The 26,596-nt window shown below is 41.1% G+C and overlaps 1 protein-coding gene and 1 long non-coding RNA gene across 2 annotated transcripts in view; both read left to right on the top strand.

Moving 5' to 3' along the window:
- Positions 1-5,209: 5,209 nt before the first annotated feature.
- LOC118798381 lies at positions 5,210-5,680 on the top strand. Its single transcript, XR_005005999.1, has 3 exons — positions 5,210-5,362; positions 5,475-5,569; positions 5,660-5,680. It is a non-coding gene; the product is annotated as an uncharacterized LOC118798381 (long non-coding RNA).
- A 5,764-nt stretch (positions 5,681-11,444) lies between these two features.
- LOC118797676 (mesothelin-like protein) overlaps positions 11,445-26,596 on the top strand; it is a 31,675-nt gene continuing 16,523 nt past the window's right edge. The window contains exons 1-7 of the mRNA XM_036556952.1: positions 11,445-11,465; positions 12,988-13,158; positions 14,570-14,707; positions 14,821-14,870; positions 14,988-15,120; positions 15,860-15,942; positions 16,813-16,939. Coding sequence (XP_036412845.1) covers positions 11,445-11,465; positions 12,988-13,158; positions 14,570-14,707; positions 14,821-14,870; positions 14,988-15,120; positions 15,860-15,942; positions 16,813-16,939 — 723 coding nt within the window. The remainder of the gene's footprint in view (positions 11,466-12,987; positions 13,159-14,569; positions 14,708-14,820; positions 14,871-14,987; positions 15,121-15,859; positions 15,943-16,812; positions 16,940-26,596) is intronic.

The following is a 26,596-nucleotide window of genomic DNA, read 5'->3' as shown; positions in this document are numbered from 1 at the left end:
CCATCTTTCCTTAATGCCATTGGAGATGTGATAGTCAAGAACTTTAGTTCTGCACAGCTTAGGGATGCTGTTTTCATCACCCAGTGGTTCCAGAATAGGCTCAGACCATTTTTATCATCAGTGCCTGCAAACTTCCTTTCCATTCTCAGTTCTAAGAACTTCAGCTGTGAGACCTACCAAGTTGTGTAAGTATGTATAGTGGAAATGTTGAACATTACAGATGTTACAAATGTTTTTAAAGAAAAAGCAATCTAATCCTTCACAACATCTGATCTCTTCTTATCCAATCTAGGGTAAAAGCATTTAGTTCACAAGAACCAATCATGAAAGATCAGCAAAAATTATCTGTCATCAATACTTTCATCATGCCTTTCCTCAAAGGTAATTAAAAAGAATGGCATATTAACATTTATTTTCTTTTTGTCTTATATTGTGTGACAATACTTACTTGTTCAGTGGAATGAAACTAACTGAATGTAATGTTTTATATGTAATAATATTCAGTCTGTGTAACATGCTCTGGTATGCTTCAGGTCAGTCCTGTGTGCTGCCAGGGAGCAATGACTCAGACTGGCTGGTGAAGAATTTTGGCCTATTCAGGAGTTTTGCTTCATTTTCTGATTTCATCAGTCTGAAGAGTGACTTCAATGGAGTGAGTTACACAACATTCTAATGTGTGCATTTACAGTGGTGCATTCATGAAGCATGTCATGCTTGTCTAAGCTGGTCTATGCTGGTTTATGCTGGTCTAGTGCTGGTTGACCAGCATACCAGCATCCAAAACACAACATTTGCTGTTTTTGCTGGTGATCAGTATATCAACTGTCATTGTTGCTGACCAGCATACCTGCATCCACAGCAAAACATATGCTGATTTTGCTGGTGACCAGCCATGATGGTCTATACTGTGTTTTCTAGCAGGGAATCATTGATTTTGCTAATTGTATGCCACACTAAAGCATCTAATTCAGCAAATTAACTACATTGCTTGCTAGTTACTTTGTTACTTAGCTTATTACATACTTCTTAGCTGATATGAAATGATATACTGCTCTACAATCACACAAATGTCTTCAGTTGAACGGAATCATGTGTGAAATACAAGTTTATTTTTTCTTTGTCAAGCATGAAAATATGAGCAAAATCACCCATTCTGTAAAAGCAAGCATAAATGCTAGTAGTGTTAGCATTAACTGCTTAACTAGCTCACCATAGCAAACTCTTTATAAAGTAAAAGTTCTAAATCCTGCTGAGAAAAAGACCATTAGATCATTAACCTGGTGTTGTTGCTTTCTAATGGGAATTGGCATAATGCTTTCCATCAGAGGCCACTACTTTCCTGTAGGACACCTGTAGATCCCATTAGAAAACCAACTGAACTGATGGCCATTGAAAAAATTTCCAGTTTTCTGGTGCCAAAGATTCCAGTATGTTTTGCAGTGGAAAAACACCCTAGAGTTGAAGGATTATACAAGCTGACCTTTTTCGGTTGTTCAAAGTACTTTTACTTGAAGATTGTTTGTTGCAGAACTAGTGATCTATGATCTATGAAGTGTGTGATATTTTCGTTCACTCCTTCCCACACTTCCCTCACTTTTATCTCTCATAACTGGTTCTCTCTCCTCTCACACATACTCTCTCTCTCTTAGGTGAATGCAGCAGAGGTTCTAACTTCATCCCAGTTGGCAGAACTTTGCTCCGACCCCACTCGACTTCGTGGTCCCCAGGATGTAAACACTGTGATGGCGGCTGTCAGTCCCGAACCAATTCACCTCCTTCTTTGACAACCTCACTCTAGCATCCAGGTACTTATCACGTCTCTGTGTTAGATAGCATGTTCATAGCTCTCTAGACAGACACTCACACATTGATAGTTCATCCAGATCTTGTGGTTAATTCAAGCACTGAAACTTGGTATAGAGGTTTTAGCATCTCACAAATGACTTTGTCTTGTGCTTTCCATGCACTTTGCTTTTCCATGTACTTTTCTTTTCCAGAGATTTAAAAAAAAGTAGTGCAACAAGCAAAAACGCATAGCAAACTATAATTACATAAAAATCCACACAGCGGCATAATGCTATCTCAGTATGAGAGCGATGGGCCGAAGTAATCGAAAATTGTCAATGATGGACAAGTGACTAGATGGCGATGTGTAAAAGGTGATGATCATAGAAAAAGGAATGAGAGAGAATTAGAGGATATTAACAACTTGTAAATGTGTAAATGTGAAACTGGGGTTCATGTTTAAAAAGTATGTGGCCACACAAATACTCTTTTTTTTTGTTTGAGAGGGAAAGAGAGAGAGAGGATTAGCATGCAAGTCACTGTGAACCCACACCAGAAGGAGCTCAATAATGCATATGTTTGCAGTAATGTTTATTAGAACAAGTGAAGTAGTTTTCAAAAGATGATACACTAAAATAGAATAGAAAATAGGTCAAAGCTGCAGCGGACTGCATGTATTTGTTATAATCAATAATCACAATTTTCTAACCAAAAAATGTCATGAGACTTATTATTAAATATTGCCAAAGCCTACTCAGAACATACCACTAAGTCTAAAATGGGCTCCAGCAGCTGAAACCATGTGGGGTCCAAAAGTAAACTTTGAGAAAGCCTTCTCCTGTAGTCACAGGAGTATGACAAATGGACTGCTGAGGACTGGCCAGAAGCTGCCTGGACATTCAAATCCAGTGTCCTTTTTCATCATGCAAATGGAAGAATCAGGAGCAATGGGAGTCCATGCAGTCACTGTGCTTGATGTGAGGCCAGTGTTATCTATGATGGGGGAATGTTTTCCTGGTACACATTAAGGGACCGAATCAAGAACATACTTGCTTTATTGACTACAGTTTATCCAGTCTAACAACACTCGGATGGACATTTTCAGCTACATTTTCCAGCCACATTTATGCCACATTTTAAGTTCCGTATCCTCACCTAATGGTTTCAGGAACATGTCAGCTGGCTTTCATTGATTTGGTGGCCTGCACAGTCCCTAGATTTCAGCCCTATTGAGCATTTTTGGGATGAAGTGGAAAGAGTTATTTACAGGAAAACTGCAACTGTCATATTTGCAACTGCACAATTTAACTATTCCCCCACTCGACATATGCAGCACCTTTTAGAATCTACGCTGAAGTGAATTGATCTAAAGCAGAAAGAGTGTAAACAGGTCAAAAATTGGTCACAATACTCACTATCAAGTCCAAAACTGCTTCTGGAAGCATTTTCAGAACAAGCACTGATCGTCTGGAGCTTCATGGATTGGGTTTTATGTGAACCATGGTGGCCAAGCAGCCTAAGATCACCAGGTGCAATGCTGAGCATCAACTGGAGCAGAGTGGAAAAAAAAACTTCTGGGGTGATGAATCACGCTCCTCCATCTGGCAGTCTGAAATGCGAATGTGGGTTTCAACGATGTTGACTGTAAAGTTTGGTGGAGGAGGAATAATGGTTCTGTTTTTGTTGGCCTCCTTGCATCTAGTGAAAGAAAATCAAAAGTGTAGGTGCAACAAATAAGCTGGCCAGGTGTTGTAGACTGTGCTTTAGGTAGTGCTGTTTTGGTACATATAATCTCTTCTCTTTGTATGTTTGGTAAAATGTCTTTTTTCTCAGCGGAATGCATCGCTGTACTCCACTGCGGTGAAGGAAGCTTTCCTCCAGGCAGCTCTGGTGAGAGGTGGACTGTCCTCTGCAGCACTGCCTGATTCAGAAGTGCTGCAGTGGGTGAATGTTCGGCTCAGGCCCCTCCTCTCCAGCCTCTCCTCTGCAGATGTAACACCATACTTCAACATCATCAGAGGCAGAAGCTGCAACCTCATCCAGACAGCGTAAGAAATTCTTTAAATAAATTTGAGCAGATTTAAATGCTGTGCTTCATCTCCACTGATTGTTTAGAGCTCAGGTGTTTAGCATTGTGTGATTAACTTTTTCCTGTGCTGTAACAGAGTGAGCAGTTTGGACTCTCTGAGATCATCTTTCAACAACGACACACAGACCCAGATCTTCAGCAACATCCTGCAACTCCTCACTGGTATAACATGCACACTCTCATGCTCACAGAGTGCAAATTAAAAAATTTAAATACACAGTGTTTTGATTGTTTTGTGGCTGTTTTATGCTCCACAGGGCCGAATGGTCTGGGTTGCTATGGCGGCGGGAGCTTCTATGTCTTCCTCAAGAGCTCCTTCCTCAGTTTTGGATTTCCTGACCTGAGTACCTTTTTGTCCCTCATCCCAGCCAGCCGACAGCAAGAGGTACTTACATCTAGCTAGAAGCTGGAAGTTCAGCTGACGAGCAGGCCTCTCACAGTTATTACATAATCACCTGATCACAGTTACTTTTTTGTGCCAAGGTTGTTAGCTTTCAAAATTTTACGTTTACATTTCAAAACAAACTGAATGGCAGTGGAGTGTCCTCGCATCAGTTAGGTTGGTGGAAATACATATAAATAAACTGAAGAAAAGAAATGTATTAAGGCATGTCATGTCTCATATAGATAGATAGATAGATAGATACTTTATTGATTCCGAAGAAAATTTAGGAGGTACTAACTATTCCAGCTTGGAAGCAAGATAGCAAATTTGGCCACATTAAGCTTTACATTAATGCACTTTCGACTGTTGGGCCATCGTTAATATAGCTAAAGAATCAGTAAACTGCTAGTTACTAATATAATAAAGTAATCCAGTAATTCATCCAGTCAGTAATACAAACTGTAAGTCATTCTGTAATATTGGTAAGCAATAAAACAGTATAATGGGCCATTCAGTGATACTGCTAGTCAGCAATACAGCAAATGAGTCATTCATAATACTGTTACTAATGTGGCCATGAGAACTCTCAGCAATGGTGAGACTGAGTTGACTGAGTTGCTCTCCTCTCTTGTCTGTAGCTGTTGGGCTCCATCTCTCCAAGAGAACTGTATGAGTTTCTGAATGGGCCGAACACAGTCAGGAACGGGTCAGATCTCTGCACACTCCTCAACAACTACAACAGCACCAACCAGTACCTGCAGACGGTACAGCTGTGTCCTTTTTCATTCACTCATTTCTGCTGGTTCTTACTCAGTTTCTCTCTCTGGTAGTCGTTTAATGGAGTGATCCATATGTAAATCTCTCTTTTCTCTCTCTTTCTTTTTTTCCTCCCTCTGTTTCTCTGTGCAGGAGCCGGTTGTCTCTGCAGCTGTGGGCAGACAGATGTTGGGGTGCGTTTGGTCTCGTGCTCTCAGCGCCTCGTCTCAGGATGAGGTGGCTCAGTGGTTTAATGTCAGGCTGGCTCAGTACCTGCCCCTCCTCAGCTCTCAGCTCATCAGCCCCACCCAGCTTAGCAGCGCATCCTGCCTGTCATACAGGAAACTGTGAGTCTTTGTTTGGTGTAGCGTTAAACTGTTCTCTTAGCACAAATAATAACACATTTTTTTTCTGTAAAATAGTTCAGTGAAATTACTCATCATTGTATTTTGTGAGCAGGGTTTCAATCCTGGGGAACAACTATAATTACTCAGCCACTGATTTCACTCCAGCTGTTGTGTACAGCTCTATAAAGGCTTATCTGAACAGCAGTGGTAAGCACAGCTACATTACTGTATGTTTTATTTTGCGCATGTTTACGTTCATGTATGTGTCTATATGTGTATTTTTGTGGTATCTTCCAGGTGGGACTCCCCGCTGCTATAACTCCTCCAATCCCCTTCTGAACTCCACTGCCTGGTTTGCCAACAACATTGGATTCTTCATCACCTTCATCTCCCTCACTGACCTCCAGTCCTTCGTATCAAGCAGCCAGGTAACACACAGACATAGCTGCACACTTATGCCGATACCTGATCTTCAAGCATTCACCAATAATGATACTAACTCTATCCAACCTAATAAGCCTATACATCCTGATATTTACACAAATGCACTTTTTAAATATTTTATTTTGGCAAAACTGTGTTCTGTGTGAATGAATGGCATTTAAAATTCCATGTAAAATATGAAAAACTGAACTGAACAATATACACAGCAGCTTCTCCGGCTCAGCAAAATGGTGATAATGGCGATTCATATGTCGTGTACAATCGCATAAGACTCTACTGGAGTTCAATAAATACTACAGTCATTACTGGCTGTTTGGCAAACAGTATTCATGAGTCAAGCCTCAAGTAAGAAAAATTGGATATTGGATTGGATAGTCTTCGTGGCAAAACAACAGGTCTGAATTTTAATTAATAGAATACAATCACAATTTAAAACAAGGTTGCAATATTAGTCAGAAAAATTACAGGTAAAATAAAGTATGCTAAGTCTGATTGTGGCTCAAGGTCTCAACAACTCCCTCTCACGTCTGCTTAAAAGTAAACATTTTATAAACACACTTATTTCATCCAAATAAATCAAAAAAGTGACTACTGCATTGAAATCACTAAAGCACCACCCTTCATTATGAAAAAAAGAAACTCCAGAGATGATGAGGGCAGACTTTTCCTCATCATACTATCATTACTCCAAGAGACTGACTGTTCCTTTCCAAACATCTCTCTAACATTCACGCCCTTAATAAAACCTGGACTAACATTAACTCAAGTGAGTAGTACACAACAGCAGATGAGGGATTACTAAAACATCCCAGACTGACATTCAGCTACAGGGAATAACATTTGACCAGTGATTTGTAATGTAGGTCAGCTCATTCGTGGCAAACTGGTAATACTTTAAGAAGAATTCTAAGCAATATACCTCCCACTACTAGCTCCCCCCTAAAATACCGGCAATATTTTTTAATGAATATTAATGAACATTTACCACTGCTTGCCATTCTACGCGACCGCTGTGCCACTGCTTCAGTTAAGGTCCATCTATGTGCACCTAATTGCACATGTGTGTCAGAAAGTGCCTCATGATATCTGTATTCTCTATTGCAGATATTGATACCATGTTTAAGTGCCAGTATCAGAACTGATGCCAATACAGTAATGTTATTGGTGCAACATTACTTATACCTTACTGAGTCTGATTGTGTTCTGTAGATCGGTGTGTTCCTGGTAAACTCAGAGAATATTCAGCTTTTTAACAACTCAGGGATTTCATCCAACGTCACCACATACTACGGCTCACAGCTATACATCCAGAATCCTAACCTCAGTCCCCTCAGGTACCACACTACACACTAAATACTACAGCTATACATCCAGAATCCTAACCTCAGTCCCCTCAGGTACCACACTACACACTAAATACTACAGTTATACATCCAGAATCCTAACCTCAGTCCCCTCAGGTACCACACTACACACTAAATAACTACAGTTATACATCCAGAATCCTAACTTCAGTCCCCTCAGGTACCACTCTACACACTAAATACTACAGTTATACATCCAGAATCCTAAACTTAGTCCCCTCAGGTACCACACTACACACTAAATACTACAGCACACAGCTATACATCCAGAATCCAAACGTCAACCCTCTCAGAATCCTCTCAGAATATACAACAAACATTTTGTCAACCACACAGAACCTGTCCTTCGATTCTCTTATGTTTATTGCCACACATTATCTGTTTATCTACTTGTTCAGTCGTTTACCTGTTTGTGTGTAGTTTGCCAGGTGTCCTCCTGTGTGGAGCTCCTGGTTCTGCATTTGTGTCTCTGAAAGCTACAGACAGTCAGACAATCCTGGACAGCCTCAAGAAATCGTGCCAACAAATTAGTCCAGAGGTAAATCGATCAGTTAAGCTAATTTTCTCACCATTTGTGTTCCATAATCAGTCATTCAGTAATAGTGTGAGTTACCCATAATCCTCCTCTTCACTCAGGCCACAGCAGCTCTTGTGGCAAACTTCCCCACTTTGTCCGTGGAAACCATCAAGTCACTCGGCAACGAGAGCATTGGTCTGAGTGAGGGCCAGATAAGCGGTGCTACCCCCAGTGTTATTAACAGTACCCTGCCAGTACTCAGCGTCATCATAGGCTGGAACCAGGGTCAGGTCAACAACATCATCCAGAGCATCACTAACGCTGGCTTCACTGTGAGTGTACATTACACACTAGACACTACACACTGCCGTAATGCTTCATTATAATCCTGGAACCAGGGCCAGTGCAGTGCTCTCATTTAGAGCATCCACTTTTAAAGACATTACATTTATTGTATACAATGCAATACACTCTATGAGCAAGGCCAGGTCAACTCTATAATTACACCATACATTTGTGTTATTCATTCATTCATTTGTTCATCATCTTAAACATGAACTTGATCCAACTAGGATCACGGTAGCAGTAAGGAAAGGAGAGAACTTTTAACATTTTAGTGTAGAAAGTTTGTACAACCTTGTTTTCAAAAAAGGAGGAACATTGCACAAAATGTAAACAAAAACAAAATGCAGTAATGTGCAAATCATCTAAAACCCTGAAATGAATTGAATGCCCTGCGATGGCCTGGTGACAGCCGGACTCTTCTTCTGCAAACCCATGCTGTTGTGAAAGATTGTCTTGCTGAAACATGCAAGGTCTTCCTTGAAAGAGACATTGTCTGGATGGGAGAATATGTTGTTCTAAAACCTCTATATACTGATACAGCCTTTCCAGATGTGTTAGCTGCCCACGCCATAGGCACTAATGCAACCCCAAACCATGAGAGATGCAGGCTTTTGAACTGTGTGATGATAATAAGCTGGATGGTACCTCTGCTTATCACAGGACACGGCGTCCATGGTTTCCAAAAACTATTTAAAATTTTGATTCATCTGACCACAGAACAGTTTTCCATTTTGCCTCAGTCCATTTTAAATGAGCTTTGGCCCAGAGAAGACGGCGGCGTTTCTGGATTGTGTTGACATATGGCTTCTTCTTTGCACGATACAGCTTTAACTTTTTATGGCTTGAACAGCGAACTGCGTTCACAGACAATGATTTCTGGAAGTGTTCCTGAACCCATGTAATGATTTCCAGTACAGAGTCATGCCCGTTTTCAATGCAGTGCCACCTGAGGGCCCGAAGACCATGAGCATCCAATATTGACCATCTGCCTTGTCTCTTGTACAGGGATTTCTCCAGATTCTCTGAAACTTTTGATCATATTATGTACTGTAAATGATCAGATTTTCAAAGTCTTCGCAATTTTATGTTAGGGAACATTTTTCTGAAGTTGTTTCACAATTTGTAAATGCAATTTTTTGCAGATTGATGAACCTCTGCCCATCTTTGTTTCTGAGAGACTTTGCCTCTCTAAAATAGTCTTTTTATACCCAGTCATGTGAGTTAGTTGCAAATTGCTGCTCCAGTTGTTTTTTATTAGTACCACTTACTTTTCCAGCCTTTTGTTGCCCTGTCCCAACTTTTTTGAGAGTTCTAAATGACAATATTTTTCAGGAAATGGTAAAATGTCTCACTTTCAAGATCAGGTATGTGTTCTATGTTCTATTGTGAATAAAATATGAGTCTGTGAGATTTGCAAATCATTGTATTCTGTTTTTTTTACATTTATTTACATTTTATACAGTGTCCCAACTTTTTGTAAGGATTGTAAGTGAAAAGTGAAAATAGTTCAAAGACAAGTTAAATGTTGAAACTAAGACGTTTTATTGTTTTTTGAAAAATATGTATTCATTTTAATTGTCATTCCAGCACATGTTTAAAAAAAAATTAAGACAGTGGCAACAAAAGGCTGGGAAAGTTTTGTAATGCCAACAAAACATGTGGTTGAACATCTCACAACTAATTATGTTACTTGGCAACAGGTCAGTAACATGACTGAGTATAAAAAGAGCATCTCCGGGAGGCTGAGTCTTTCAGAAGGAAAGATGGACAGAGGTTCACCACCCTGTAAAAGACTGTGCGGGCAAATAGTGCAACAACTGAAGAATAACGTTTCGCAACATAAAATTGAGTCCAGAGAAATCTTTGTATTCAAGGGACAAAGCCGAAAAACAATACTGGCTGGCCACGATCTTCAATCTCTGAAGTGGCACTGCATTAAAAACAGACATGATTCTGTAGGGGAAATCACTGCATGGGCTCGGAAACACCTCTGAAAACCATTTTCTGTCAACACAATTCGTCACTCCATGCACAAGTGCACTCTACTATGCAAAGAAGAAACCATATTTAAACAGGGTGCAGAAACACCACCACCTTCTTTGGGTCTGAGCTCATTTAAGATGGACTGAGGTGAATTTGAAAAGTGTCCTGTGGTCTGACAAATTAAAATTTGATTTTTTTTTAGCTATCATGTACGCCATGTCCTCCGGGCTAAAGAGGAGAGGGACTATCCAGCTTTTTAGCAGCACACAGTTCAAAAGCCTGCAACCATGATGGTATGGGGGGCATTAGTGCACATGGAATAGCATTGTGACTTGCACATATGTGAAGGCAACATTAATGTGGAACAATATACACAGGTTACGAAGCAATGTTTGCTGTCATCCGGACAATGTATGTTTTAGGGAACTCCTTGCTTATTTCAGTATGACAATGTCAAACCACATTCTGCACATATTACTGCACAACAGTATGGCTCTGTAGTAAAAGAGTCTGGGTGCTTAACTGGGCTGCCCAATGAAAATATTTGGCGCACTATGAAGCAAAAAATGTGACAAAGGAGCCCCTGAACTGCTGAACAGCTGAAATCCTATATCAAGCAAGAGCTGGAAAACATTTCTAAATGTTCAAAACTACAGCTTAGTTCCCAAACGCTTACAGAATGTTGTTAAAAGAAGAGGTGATGGGTCTGTGTACATTCTGTTTATTTGATTTTCTTTTTAAAAACTAGTATTGAAAAACTGCAAATGGGTCGATTCTTGTTTCTGTTTCTGTTATTGTCAGTGGAAAAATCAAGAAATAGCTTTGTTTCACAATTTCACAAAACAATCATAAAACCAAAAAACAACAAACAACAATGGAATGAAGGGTTGTATTCTAGTGATTGAAATTTAGAATTTCCCATCATAAGCGGAAATAAACGTGCCGAGCGCAGGTATGGAAGCTCAGAAATCACAGAAATCAGCCCTGTCGTTCTGGTGTATTGGTTTGCTATACTACTTTTTGTTCAAGTGTTTGTATATTTGACCTGTACAAACTATATGTAAAAGAAATGATGATGGGAGCTTCGTGCTCCCAGATCAGCTGCTGATGCACTCAAGTTCAAGATGTTTTCTGTCGGTATTCTGCCTATGCATGCACGCGCATCATACAGGCGTATGAATACATTCTGTCTTTCAGTCATAATGATCAGTACTGTAGCCTCTTAGTGAAGAAGGAGACTCAGAAGAGACTGTCATTCTGCTAGAGAAGTGCTCTTTATTGACACCTGCAGAAAAAAATTCAGACCATCATAAAACAACGCTCCCAGAAGCGGAAAGAACACAAAGACCCACGGTGCAGCTCTAACGCGCCTCTAAAGCGCCTCTAAAGCTCCTTTCCCCCCAAAACCGGAGCCAGCGCTGCCGCCGCCATGGCGGGAGTCGAGTTGCGTGTCAGCACAGTTTTTTGCTAATAGAAGAAAGTCAATAAACACATATAAAATGCTATATAGCCTTCCATAATGCCAGATCTAGGCTGACCTTTTCAACACTGTACTTGATCTTTCCTGGCCTCACCATTTTTTAACCACAACAGCCTGATTTGTGAGCTCCTGTGACCATGGGTGCACTCTGCACATTTATTTTTGGTTAATTTGAATTTGAGTAAAATCGCCCCCTTATTCTATTGCTGTTTCGTTATTTAAATTTTTGATTAGTTTGTAAAATTGTAAAATGGCGCTATTTCTTGTTCCTGGACTGACACTAACAATTAAAAACGAGAATTGACCCATTTGCCATTTTTCAATACTGGATTTTGAAATGAAAATAAAACGAACAGAAGTTACAAGGACCGTGATGCAATACAGTGGTAAAGGTGCCCTCATCTCAACTTTTTTGAAATGTGCTGCTAGCATCAAATTCAAAATGGGTATAATTTTTTTTAAAAAAAACGATAAAATGTCTCAGTTTCCACATTTGGTATGTTATCTTTGTACTGTTTTCAATGAAATATAGGGTTTATATGATTTGCACATCATTGCATTCTGTTTCTGTTCATATGTGTCCCAACCTTTTTGGAAACAGAACTGTTTTGCCAAAAAAACACACTTGTAGGGTTTTTAAAGTAAGCTCAAAACCAGATTCTGCACACTAGACACACTCTGTCAGCCCTTTTAGTACACATTTCAGGGATAATATACATACTGTCATCTTCTGTGCAACCAGAAATAATCGCTAATCCTTTAGTTTAAGTGCTGTACTTAAATCTCCCTCAGATATTTTAGTTTGATCTTTCATACTCTTGGATGACACTCATGCAAGATATCTGGTTTCTCATAAATTTGTTAAACTTCAGACTACCATAGGCTAACACCACAGGTGTTGTGGCCCTGGGCACACTCATCAGAGGCATGCTCTCATGCAAAAGATAATGGGTTCTGAATGTAGATCGGGTGTGGATCTGCAGTGAGCAGACAGAAGAGGGGCTGTGTCAGTGTCAAGTAGAGCTGAAATTACCAATAAAGTGTCAAGTAAAAGTTGGCACACCCCTATTATTTGCCTCTGGCCAGGAAAGAAGCACATGGACCTTCTACTCCTCCACACAAGCCCCTTCTTGGGTCAGTTACATACCTGAGAAAAGAGACTATTGTTTGGTGTAGCTAGCAGTTCTCTGCATTAAGTAACAGGTGGTTCTCCAGGACATGCTCTGGCACTGACATGAAACATGTATTACAATGGAGAGAAATCATTAACTAATGATCGGAATGCAGAAGACCAACCAGACAACAGACTTTAGGTGACAGTCTAGCAATTGAACTTCAGTTTTAAGTTCAATGTGCAAAGCCAAGGCAACCCTTTGTTGTGTATATGTTGCTCAAGCTTATAGATATATACTGTAATTCCTCATGACTTTGGTTTTTGGGTTTTGGGTTTTGAGGTTTCTTTAACATTCTTTTTTAACTGGGTGGTTGGCAGATCAACACTGGCACCTCCCTGGTGACTCTGGGCACACTTGTCGGAGGTGTTCCCTCAGCAACCATCTCTAAAATCCCATCCAGTGAGCTTCTCACCGTGTCCCAGAATCCAACGTTCATCACCAACATTCTGACAGCCCCAGTGATCCTTCAAGAAACATACGTACAGAAGGTATTCACAAATACACACATTTACAAATTGCAAAACACCTTTAACTCCAGTGATTCTGAGACATATATGGAAGGAAAATGCAACCATCTGCTGGTTCTGTTCAAAACAGTTTGAACTGCCATTCATTTCTCTATAGAGCAAATTTTTGATACCGGAGTGAAAAATGACTTAAAACTTTTGTAAAACAGTCATTGTGCAATCACATAAGCACAGTAGTTACAAATACAATGTAGTAGCAGAATATTTTAATGGGAAACGTAACGTAAATGAAAGAACAATTAAACACAAATCACAAAACCCATGGCTCAGTGTTGGTGCCTCTTTGCGGGATGGGGGACAGCGATGTTATCAGCGTGACAGACTTTGTCTCATAATAACTATATTTTCATCTTTTTATGACACTTAATCATTCGGAACATTGATATAATGTCACATATAATTGAACAACAGAGGATATTGTGTTGTACAAGCTGTAATTTGCATCTCCTCTAGTTCACTGTGAGCCAATGATTCAAACACCAACAACAGGGGGCTGATAGGCTTATGATGTCATGTGCGGTATTGTCTAATCACAGTATTGTCTAGTCATACCGATTGACAATACTATGGTGGGCGGTGTGAAAACTGAAAAGGAAAAGCTGCTTTCCAGTGCTACCAGCATGCCATCTGAACACGTTTTGAGTGCACACAGAAAATGGAGCCATAAACACAGACTGCAGGATAATGGTCATCTGCGGCACCTTACTCCAGGAAAGAAGGATATGTTGTGACACCATACTTCCTACCGTGCCTGCCTAAACTGGAGAAAATAAACAGGCTTTTTGGTCAAAAACTTGTAAACTTTGTTCTCTCTGTATGATTTGGTACCTCTTGATACTTCTTGGTGTGAGTTGGTTGATGTTGGCATTACTCGGTAGCTTGTGGTTTGGTAACTCTTGGTTTGCTTTGGTAATTCTTTGTTCGGTTTCTTTTGTGATTTGGTTTGGCAGTTTTTGGTATAGTTTAGTAGTTCTTGGCATGAGTTGGTTGTTGTTGGTATGACTTGGTAGTTTGTACTTTGGGTTGGTAATTCTTAATTTGGTTTGGCAGTTTTTGGTATGGTTTAGTAGTTCTTGGTTTCGTGTGGTTGTTCCAGGTTTGATTTGGTAGTTTTTGATACAGTTTAAAAGTTCCTAGTTTGGTTTAGTAGTTCTTGGTTTGGTTTGGTATTTTCTGGTTTGCTTTGGTAGTTTTGTGGTTTGATTTGGTAGTTTTTGGTATGGTTTCGTACTTTTTGATTTGTTAGTTCTTAGTTTGGTTTGGTTTCCTTCTGGATTACAAATGTAATTAAAGAAGTTAACTTCAAAATTCAGCCAAAATTAAAGCAAAATTTAATCATTCGGGTCTTTTCCCACCTTGTCTTTTCCCACAGATTGTCTCTGTAGACCAGACTAAAGTGGTGGAGAATGTCCCAAATGCACTGGCAGGGTATATCCCAACTGTGCTGCTGTCATCTCCCACCTCTGTTAATGTTACACTCATCAACATGAAGAGCTGGAGACAAGAACAGGTAACAGAACACACCCACAATTAATTGTAGCGATGATGTAAGCAATTTCAAATCTAAGTATGAAAAATCTTATGAATGTTTAAATGTCTTATTTGTTTGTTTTCTTTTTCTAGGCTGTGGTGTTGTTCAGCTCAGTGGCCAGCGCCAGTGACAATGCAGAAGAGTGAGTTAATGCAAGCAAGTTGTCCAGTCACGTTGGACATTTACACGCCATTTTCACTACTAAAAAGGGTTAATAAGTGTTAAATGTGTGTGTGTGTGTGTGTGTCTCCTCCTGCAGGCTGTCAGATTCAATACTACAGGGATTCACCTGCACCTCAGTTCAGAATCTACCAGAGTCAAAAGTCACACAGCTGGTGAAAGCCTGTAGACCACGTGATGGCAGGAACAAGGTCGTCCTGAAAGAGTCTCAGGTACATAGAGTCTGACTCACTCAGCTCAGGTACAGTAGGATTTTCAGTAATTACCACAGAATACAGAACAAAACACAGTGCTAATCCTGGACATCAAATTCTATATCATCGAGGTTTTTAGGCTGCTCAAATACTGGAGCATGCGCCATACTAAGCCATAGGTGGGCAGTGTGATGACATTTATTGTTATTGTGGTAAATAACATTACCGTATGGTTATCTGAGAATATGTCATGGGTATGATCTGTGATCTGAAAATCCCAGGCATATTACATACTGAGGCTTATTATTCAGTACAGGGACTTAAATTCAAACAGGTTGAGGTATTCTTAGGTTACAGAAGTGTGTAATAAAACTTTGGGCTTGCTGGTGGGCCCTGGCCATTTACGGTGTTGAAGAACTTTGACGAACTGCATGTTTCATTATAAAGATATCACAATTAGTCTGTTTGATTGGATGTAGTGCATCACAGAGGTGGGAAAAACATTGTGACAGGTATCGTGTATTGTGGAAAGCTAGTGCAATGTTATATTTTTGCCATATTGCCCTTCTCTACTCAGTACACAGGTATATATTCTCAGAGATGACAGAGCTGAGAGCGCGCTACCTGGCTAACAATTTACTAGAGAACTTAATTAAGCTGCACCAATATTATTGGTTCAAATTAGAGCTCTAAAATAGTTACAGTTTGAGTCTCAACAGTGGTGAAGTCATCTAACGCAGAGCGTTCTGTTTTGCAGCTGACCTGCATGTACAACAACGTGAAAGATGTTTCAAATCTGACCTTCACTGACTTTCCTGCTGACATGCTTCTCTACTACAAGTGGGTAATACAAACTCACAAACAATGATTTAGACTCAGAAAAATACAATTTTTGAAATTGTAAGAAATTGTAAAACAAAAAAAAAAAACAAGATTGTGATCAAGAAAGTAGTCTGGACTAAAGTCAACTAGTTTTAACTATGAATGCATTTTAAAGGTATTAATGTTTATTTAAGGGGTAATACAACTACTAATGTTTATTTCATTCCAGAAACAGGATTTTACAGAACTGATTATTAAAATCTCGTTGTTTTATTGTTGTAAGTCAGGAAAACACTATTCACTGTCATAATAAAAAATTTAGGTTATTTTGTAGTGTATAATCTAGCATAAATCCAGGAAAGCAGTACATTGGCTGTAACATTCTTCAGAACAGGTTTAGAAATTCACATACGGCATGACTAGATTACGCAGAGAGTGGGTGGAGCTAAGCCGTGAGTGGAAGTGAACTGACGATCTACTACACACTGAAATAAACAAATATCGGTCCAATTTTTAAATTTTTTGTGATTTGTGTTTAGTAGATGTTATAGATGCAATTTATCCAAAAGTCTGAAAAATGAGCAAATCGTAATTTCTGTCTGTAGCGCCCTGCCTTAAATTAGTAGGTCTGGTCTGGCTTAAAGAGGCGCCTCAGTCATTCAATACTAATACATGCACTTAGAATGACATCTTCCAAAATAGCAGTTGTGGAAAACATTTTCAACCTATTTCTGTAAATATGTTTTCTGTAAAAAGTAATTTACATTTAGACAAAGTTCAAAGAAATAGTGGAATATTGTCTTTGTAATCAAAGTCCAACATAAGCTGACAGGTTTAGGATGTTTGTGTGCTTAATCAGCTCAAACAATGTGTTTGTGTGTGTTGTAGCCTTGGGACACTGACGAAGGTGAACTGCGAGTCGTATTTCAGAGCTCTGGGTGGAGCAGATTTCTCGGTTCTCTCCAGCGTCCTCAACAGACAGTCTCTCTTGTTCACGTATGCAAAGGACTGCCTGGTAAAACACTCACCTATACACACACAGTATCTATGCAAAAATGGGAAAAAAAGTCATTTTATGATACAAAAACAAGAAGGTGGGTGTTGCACATTTAATGGTACTGAAAGATTAAGGGGACCTATTATGTTTGTTTGTTTTTTCCTTTTACTTTACTGTGTTGTAGCTTTTGTGCATGTAAATGGTCTGCAAGGTCACACAGCTCAGAGATCATGCCAGAGGAAGAAACTCTCTCCCACAGAAGCCACTTGTCTCAGCTGCCTGAAATGCCTCGTTGGAATTCCGGCCCTTTTCTTTTTTTAAAAGATGACGCAATCTCATAACACAGTCCTTATCGCCCGCCTAGCTGCAAGCTTGGCACGTCCTCACACATGAGAGCAACAGAGTAAGAGCTTCCCACTCTGAAACATTCTGCTTCAGTCTAGCTTGCGAAGGTGCATTGGCTCTACCAGCTTTTTTACTGGACTTTAAGGATCGGACTCAAACTGATACAACAGATCCGACGCCATTGGAGAAACAGCCACAGTGATGTAGTGGTCGAACTTGCAGCAGGAAGCCGCTCTGGCGGTTGACCAGTCAGAACAGATTGGTCGAGATGACCACTCAGAGCACACTAGGCTCATCAGGAGGCGGGGCTTAAAGACACAGGAGTATTTCAGACAGAGGGTGAATAGAGATATACAGTGTGAGAAAAATAATGTGTTTTTGGAACATTGAAGCATGTAAATCTATTCTAGTTGCCCAAAATAAATTTACGAACATTGAAAATGATCATAAGAGCTCCCCTTTAAGGCACACTAAGTCAAACTATGGAATGACTGGCAGTGGCACATTTCTATTCAGGCAGCAACAAGGAAGGTAATATGCCAGTTATACAGTGGTATCCAAAAGTTTGAACATCTTTAGTCAAATGACTTGTTTCATGGAATTTCTAAGTAAAATTGAAATCACGCCTCCCTCCGGCCTGGCTAAGACCACAGCCAACGGGGCCTCCCAGGACTCCAATTCTCAGAACTCCTTGCTGCGTCACATGACCATGGACTCTCACTGATCCACCTATTAGCGCTCCTCATTTCCGGACTTCTGATTACACTCACTCCTGTTCCTTATTTTCTTTGTCAGTTAGTTTAGTATATAAGCCTGGGCTTTAGGAAAGATCCTTTGCGAAGTGTTGTCACCTATGTGCGTAATGAGCGTTTCTCTAGTGTTTCTGACAGCCTTCCTGTGTATGAATCGCTTTCTGTTTTTGACCTGGATTCTTGCTGTACTCTTTTGTTTTTGTGTTGGTGTTCTGGTTTTCAACTTTCTGCTTTGGTTTATTGACTGTGATTGTGGACAACCCCTTTAGCATACTGATCTTAACTCAAGCCTCTGCTGCAAGTGTCTGGTTCCATCTGCCACCATTACAGGATATTTCGCCACCATGCAGACAGCAGACATGGAGGCTGTGCAGAAGGTCCTGAACAATCACGGTCAGCTCCTGGGCCGACATCAGCAAGCGCTGGCTGATGTCACTCAGTCAGTTGGCAACCTGACAACAAGCCGAGGAGCAGGCCCAGCTTTCCCAGCTCCTAACTGAAATTAACGACATTGCTGCTTAGCTGCAACACCTCATCGTTTCCACAACAACTCCTTCAGCTACTCTGGTTTCTGTCGCTAACACCCCAATTTCACTGAGTCAGCCTCCTACATTCCCTGTGAGTGAGCCAGACAAGTTTGATGGATCCCCTGATAAATGTAGAGGGTTTTTGTTAAAGTGCTCTGTGTACTTCAGTAATTCCCCTGCTGTTACAGACCAGGCAAAGATTGTTTTTTGTTTCATGGCTCATATAGATAGATAGATAGATAAATAGACAGATAGATTTTTATTGACTTTATTGAGCCCAAAGGGAAATTGCAGTGTTTCAGTAGCAATACATATAATTGCACATGAATGTACATACACATGCAGAAAATAAAGAATGGAAATAAAAATAGACATAAGTTAAAGTGTAAAATAGTAGAAATAAAAGTATATTTGCATATTTGCATAGCATATAAGACAGATTTATTGTATTTAAATGATAGCAGGTACCATCTCTGCAGTAAGGAGACTCATTGTAGAGCCGTATATCAGTGGGTAAGAAAGATCTCACACGGCTCTTTAACACAGCGCAGCTGTAACAGTCTGCACTGAATGAGCTTCTCTGTTTATCCAGTGTAGCATGCAGAGGGTGTGAGGTATTATCCAAGATGGCTAACAGCTTGTTGAGTGTCCTCTGTTCTGCCACAACCTCCAAAGAGTCCAGCTTGACTCCAACAACAGAGCCAGCCTTCCTAATAAGTTTGTTTATTTTGTTCAGAGCACTTTTGTTAATGCTGCTGCCCCAGAACACAACAGCATACAATAAAGCACTCACTACAGCAGACTGGCAGAATGTCCATAGGAGCTTGGTGCTCACACCAAAAGACTTCAGCCTCCTCAGGAAGTAGAGATGGCTTGTACACCGCGAGTTATAGCTCCAGTCCAGCTTGTTGTCCAAGTGCACACCCAGATACTTGTAGGTCCCCACCACCTCCACATATGAGCAATTTCTGAAAGACACACATCATCGAAACCGCTTATCCTTCTGTGTCGCGGGGGGAGCTGGAGCCTTTCCCAGCTGTCATTGGGCAGAAGGCAGGATACAGCCTGGACAGGTCACCTGTCCATAATTTCTGAAAGACTTTAAATTAAATTTAGTGACCCTTATTAGTCCCACAACGGGTGGTGGGCAGCCCTATCCACGGCGCCTGGGAAGCAGTTGGGGGTTAGGTGCCTTGCTCAGGGGCACTTCAGTCAGATACTGCCCCCAAGTTGTTAAGACTGTGTTTGATCATCCCCATAGGGGATGATCCTTTTGTGTAAGATGAAGCATGGTAATCGCTCGGTTTCAACATATGCTTTGGAGTTTTGTACACTAGCTGCCGGAAGTGTTTGAAATGAACCAGCACTCATTATAGCATTTAGAAATTGACTTAATACTGAATTGCTAACACATTTAGCTTACAAAGATGACAATCTGCCTCTTCACTGTTCGACTAGACCAACTACTTCAAAAAAGACCCTTGCACAAAAGTTCTCCCCATACTCATGTAATCATCAGTTCCTATTCCAGTCACAGCACCAGTTCCAACTCCAGCTCCTGGGCAAGTGCTTGTTCATGCTCCAACTCCCAGTGCCGTTCGGCTCCAAAACTCATGCAGTGTGACTCCTCCAGGCTGTCCAGAGAGGAGAGGCTTTGTTGTCTTTGTGGAGGTCTGAGCGTGTCTTGTGGCACAGCAGGTCATGTTCTACGTGACTGTCGAGCTTGTCCGCACAGACCTGGATTTTAAAAAAGGGGTTGGTTTCAAAGTCTGTACTCCTCCCAGTTACAGTCTGCTACCATCATATTTCTCTTGTCATTACAACACTAATCAACTCCGGAGCCAAGGGGAACTTCCTTCACTCAGGCGTGGTGGCCCAAGTTCCAGTCCAAGATCTCCAGACTCCTCTCAAGGTCGCCATGCTGGATGGAGGACCAGTTGGATCAGATCCCATTTCTTTCATCACCAAACCTGTTAAGCTAGAAGCTAGTTTTCTACAAAAATAATTTTTGCCCTTTCCAGTTATTGACTCTTCCAAGTTCGCTATGATCTTAGGTCTTCCCTGGCTACAAAAACATGACCCACAGATCTCATGGTCCTCCAGCAATATAGCAATATAACAGTTTGGTTGGACTATTGTTACTCAAATTGTCTCACATTCCTTGTACTCAGTCAGTTCTACCACCATTGAAAGTCCCAAAATCACTCTCATTACACAAGTTGCCCCTGAATATTCCAACCTACTAGAAGTTTTCAACAAAAAGAACGTCACTAAGCTTTCCCCTCACCATCCATATGATTGCTCAGTAGTTATCATAGAGGGTGCCACATTGCCTAAATCCTGTGTGTATCCACTAACACAAGAAGAGGAGAAAGCAATGGGGGAGTACATTGATAAGGCGTTAGCTCAGAGGTTCATACATCCGTATAGTCCCCAGCCACTTCAGGATTCTTCTTTGTTAAAAAGAAAGATGGAGACCTTAGGCCTTGACATCACCATCACTTCATGGAGCCCCATTTTTCACCAAATTAGATCTTCGTAGTGCCTACAATTTAATTCGTGTCAGGGAAGGTGACGAACAGAAAACGGCATTCATCACCACCAGGGGGCACTATGAGTACTCAGTCATGTGTTTCAAGCTCTCTAACACCCCCTCTATCTTCCAATCATTCATCAGTGATATCCTCTGGGACATGATAGGGAAATTTGTGATTGCTTATATTGATGATATCCTGATTTATTTTCCAGACTATGACACATGCGTACAAGTCTGCCAAGTTTTACAATGCCTACTAGAAAACAACCTTTTTGTCGAGGGAGAGACATGTGAATTTCATTTACATCTCTTTTCATTTACACCAAGTGTCATTCCTAGGTTACATAATCAGCACACAGGGTGTTCTCATGGATGACAAAAAAGCTGAAGTCATAGTCCCACGAATGTAAAAGAACTACAAAGATGCTTAGGGTATGCCAATTTCTACAGAAGGTTTATCTGTAACATCAGCTCGATCATCGCACACCTCACAGCTCTTCTAAAGGGAGCGTCTAAAACGCCATGTTTCCCTCCTTAAACCTTTGGTCCTAGATCCCATGGACGAGGTGTCACCTGATAAGGCTCCACAGGGCACCCCCGTCTTTGCTGTCTGTCAGGTGCTGGATTTCCCCATCTGATGCCTCTAGTTGGGTTGGTGGTGGTCGTCGCAGGTGCCCTCGTGCCTTGGCTGTCCCAGACTCCTTGGGAGGGGGGGGTACTGTCACGCCTCCCTCCGGCCTGGCTAAGACTACAGCCAACGACTACAGCCAATCCACCTATCAGCACTTCTCATCTTCAGACTTCTGATTACAGTCACACTGTTCCTTACTTCCTTTGTCAGTTAGTTTAACATATATATATAAGCCCAGGCTTTAGGAAAGGTTCTTTGCGAAGTATCATCACCTATGTGCATACCGAGCATTTCTCCAGTGTTTCTGACTGCCTTCCTGTGTATGACCCATCTTCCGTTTTTGACCTGGATTCTTGCTGTACCCTTTTGTTTTTGTGTTGGTGTTCTGGTTTTTGACTTGCTTTGGTTTATCGACTGTGATTGTGGACATCCCCTTTGGCATTACAGATCTTAACTCAACTGTGACCGTCTGGTTCCATCTGCCACCATTACATTTACACATCCTTTACAGAGAACACATTAAATATGGAATTTCTCTGCAAATGTTAATGCACAATTCAATTTATTTATATATTGGAAAATGATAAAATGTGCCATAACTTTGCACAAGCCACATTTTGTAAAATTTTATATGAAATGCAGCAAATAAACAGTAACTGTGCAGTAAATTGTGCAGAAACACGTAATTTGACCAGGAGTGCCCAAATTTTGCATACAACTGTATAACTCAATGGACAACTTTTGTCCTAAGCTGATTTTTGCCCTAAGCCTACTGTGCATTATGTTATACATTTTAATATATTGAAAGTGTAATGAAGGGCACAGTGGCGAATTTACATTTTCATTTAGCAGACGTTTTTATCCAGAGCAACTTGAAAGCCGCACTGACACAGTGCACCCAAAAAATCTGCAGAGGTCTAAAAGACAAGAGCCCAACACAAATGTAGACCACAATGATAAATAATAAAGGAACAAATAATATTTTTAAAAAAATAAACAAATGATAAACATAAATGTTAGGTGCAGAAACTTGCGTAAAAAATAAAGAGTTAATGAGCTCTGACAGGCATTAGCTTGGGAATTGTGAGCAGAGGTAAGTTTTCCAACCTCAATGAAAGGAAGAAAGATTGTGCAGTACAGAATTTGGGAATGGAAGGCCATTCTAACACTGAGGAGCTCTGAAAAACACTGAAGTAGTGAGGCTTTACCTGGTGGGCATCAGGAAAGGATATGTGCCCAGAAATTGGACTAGGTTGATAGAGGTGCTGTTCCCACAGAGCTGAGCCCTTTGAAACTTGGAATGCAAGAACCAGAACCTTATTGTCACGTCCCCTTCTGTCTCCTCCATTTCTCCCACCCTTCATTCCCTACCGGCTGAGTTAGCCCAGGACTCCAACTCCCAGAATGCCATGTGAGACCCTGTGACAGTCACACCACCACATTCGACATCACATCTCGCAGAAGTTGGGCTCACCTGAATATTAACTAGTCACAGCTGTGAATAATCATTATTTTTTATATTTAAACCTGACTCTTTTCACTCACACTTTGTGAGGTATTGCCATTGTGTTCAGTGCTTAGGACTGGGTCTTGATTCATATATGAATGGTCAAGCAAAGCCATGAGTCCTGGCTTGTGTGGTCAGATAGTATAATAAACCGACTGGCTGGAATACTGCCAAGGTGTGTGCGAGTTGTATTTTCTCAGTGGGACTTGTGTTTCATCAGCCTGGGTCTCATCGCCAAAGCTCTCCACTACCCAGGCTGAAGTCGAGGGTCAGAGCTGGACGGACTGCAAAGCGTTACAACTGGCCCCAGAGCATTTTTTTTTCTCTGGACCTGGTCTCGCCGGTCAGTGCAAACTGCTCAAATTCCTTATGAGAACTAACATTAAGCTTATATGCCTTGCTAAGCTGGAGCCTGAACCTTACTGAATCTGTGCCACCCTGCAGCGCGAAATGGCGGATGCCCATATTTTCCCCCATATTTTTTCTTTTGCTCTGTGCTTTTTCTCTGCTGTAGATTTGAATTGTTTCACATAAAACTCACTAAAACTGGACAAACAAACAATTACTGAACATTTGTTTAAGTTTATTGTGTGAATTTTGAAATGATTTGTTCTTTCATTTGGCTGGGTGAGTTGGTTGCAAACTGTTTCTCTGAACTGCAAGTGCCCTGGTGAACTTTTTGTGAACTTTTTGCAGTAAGCGAGTGAGTGGACATGTACTGTTGCCTACGAGAGTGAGTTGGTAAAGTTTTCGTAAACTTTGTTGCAGCGAAGGAGATGAACATGTACTATTTGAAACAGCTAAAATAGCTACCTTACAAGACTGTCTAGACCAATCTCTTGACTTACAAAAGACTCACCTCAGTTATGAGGAACATGCTGTTAGCTCGGCAAATGCTAGTTACTTCTCCTGCATTCAAGCCTCTTGTAGCTGGTCAACCTCCATTGCTCTACCTGGCCTTGCCAGGGGCCCATCTCGTAGCACGCTATGGCAGCTAATAATATTCAGCAACAATGCACAGCTTCCAGTCTTCCACAATATTCGTTATAATTAAGCCACACAGCCAGAGCCCTTACAACAGTCCTTCATCACATGATACCACCAGTATTTGCTCATGATGGTGATGTTCAGAATGGCTGCAACTGGTAAATATCTATGTGTTATCTTTCTTTAAGTGATGATCATTTACTGCTTGAACTCCCACGATTCCTTGCCAAATAACCTAGAAAAGAGTTAACTGTCCTTCAAAACCATGTATTCTTGTGGGACCAGTTCTGTGACTTATTCAAGGTATTTTGTCCTGCAGACCTTCAAGAATGCATTCTGTGGGGTATACGGGACCACTTCCAGTTACCCAGTGAGCCTCTTCCTACATGTGCTCAGTGAATTTGACAAAATGAGGTGCCCACCACCAGGACAGGAACAAATTCAATTATCTGCAGACAAGTCCTTGATAAATATTGTTGCACTTTACTGCATCTCCTCTGTGGTTGTTCTACTAATGCACACCCATGAAATGCACTCTCTGCTCAGCCCATGCTACCCACACCACCCCCAAGAGCAGTGAAAAAATAAGCCTGTGAGGGACAAATTCTGCTTTAAATGTTCCTTACCTGGCTTTATGTCTCACAACTGCCCCAACTGCAGTGCTGTTCCAAGCACAATGACTTGTGCCAGTGCTGATTCAACAAGTAATGACACTCAAAAACGAATGGAAGGTGAGTTTCGCTGTCTTGATCATGGAGCCACTATACGAAGTGTTGACAAGAACAGAAATAGGTATGCTGGCAAATGGTCGAAAAATTTCAGAGGAGGGAGGACATTTCATAGAGGCAATCCTCCCTCCAGAAATGGAAACTTTAGTGAAAGTTCTGCCAGGAAGATTCTGATGCTATGTCATTCATTCTTTGGTCCTGACCAATCACAGGCTTACACCTGTCTTTAAATGACTCGACTTGCGTACCTATTCTGCTGCTTTCAGGTGCCTACATTTTGACATTCCCCTCCTTCCTCCCCACCACCACCAGTTGGGTTCCTGTTTGGTTGTCCGGGGGGTAGCTTCTGCCTCTGCCATCTCTATCTGGCAGGATCAGCGAGGGTCTCTACACTCCAAGACCTGGACAGAGGACAGGGCTTATGTCAAAGAGTCTTTCATTTCTACTGAATTGTTATCTTTCACCTTGTAAAATTCCATTAAGGATATAAAAAATTGTCCTCCATCACTCTTGCCTCCTTAGTCTTTCTGGCAGAACTTAAATACCCCTCCTTCAAGCTTTGATTGATCTCATGACCCACCTATCCTTGACCATATGGAAGACATTTCTTCTCCCACATTCTGGAATACTCCACTCAGAGTGAGTCAACCTAAATGCTAACGCACTAGGTGCTACGCTTGACACAGGCACCTCACTGTTGGCTGTAAGAGCAGATGTTATGCAGCAGTCAAACGGAAAGATTCAACCCTGGGTAGCCCCAATGATTCAGCTCAGTTGAAATCTCCTGTAGTCTTGTCAGTATTATGTGGCTGACCATCAGCTTTATGGGCAAACATGTCTACCACCGCTTTGTCATCCTCCCCACCCTTTCGACCCCTTTAATCTTAGGCATGGATTTCATGTTGCGCTCCTCTGTTAGCATACATGTCCTATCCACAACCATTGTCTTAGCTGATGGGCCTCCTGCCTTAGATGACATTGAGATCGATGACTATGCAGTGAATGACTTTTGTGTAGATTACCGAGGCCCTAACCAGTTAACAGTTAGAAATTCATATCCACTTCTTAGAGTCCGTGAATCCTTGGATTTTCTTGCCAGAGGGAAGTTTCTCCCTACCCTGGACTTAGTCAGTAGCTACTGGCAGGTTTCTGCAGAGGAGGAGTCAAGACCTAAGGCAGTTTTCGTTTCTGAATGCAGCCTATTCCAGTTCGCGTTGTCCTGTTCGGCCTCCCTAATGTGCCTGCAATGTTTCAGAGGTTGTGCTGTTTACCTGGATGACACTGTCATTACCTTACCTTGCCAATGTTTGAGTAACACTTTATCTTCATCTGGGACAAAGAATGTGAAGCTGCTGTGAACTTTCTTAAGGACTGTTTAACTTCAGCACGCATCTAGAGGTTCCCTGATTTTGCCTGCCCCTTCTTTATCCATACAGATGCTTCTGATGCTGGCCTTGGTGTAGCCTTAATGCAGAAAGACAAGGGAGGTCTGCACATAGCTGAAAAACTGTACTCCACTCCTGAAAAGTAGTGTTTAGCTGTCATTTGGGCACTAAAATACTTCAAGCCATGTGTCGCAGGTCTTCATGTGACCATCTTCACTAACCACAGCATCCTAAGGTAATTGATGTCTTGACCTAACCCTTCAGGAAGACTTGCAAG

This window comes from Colossoma macropomum, unplaced genomic scaffold, assembly GCF_904425465.1.
Source record: "Colossoma macropomum unplaced genomic scaffold, Colossoma_macropomum, whole genome shotgun sequence".
NCBI lineage: Eukaryota > Metazoa > Chordata > Actinopteri > Characiformes > Serrasalmidae > Colossoma > Colossoma macropomum.
Note: the sequence above shows the minus strand (reverse complement) of the source record. Positions and strands in the feature narration are given on the sequence as shown.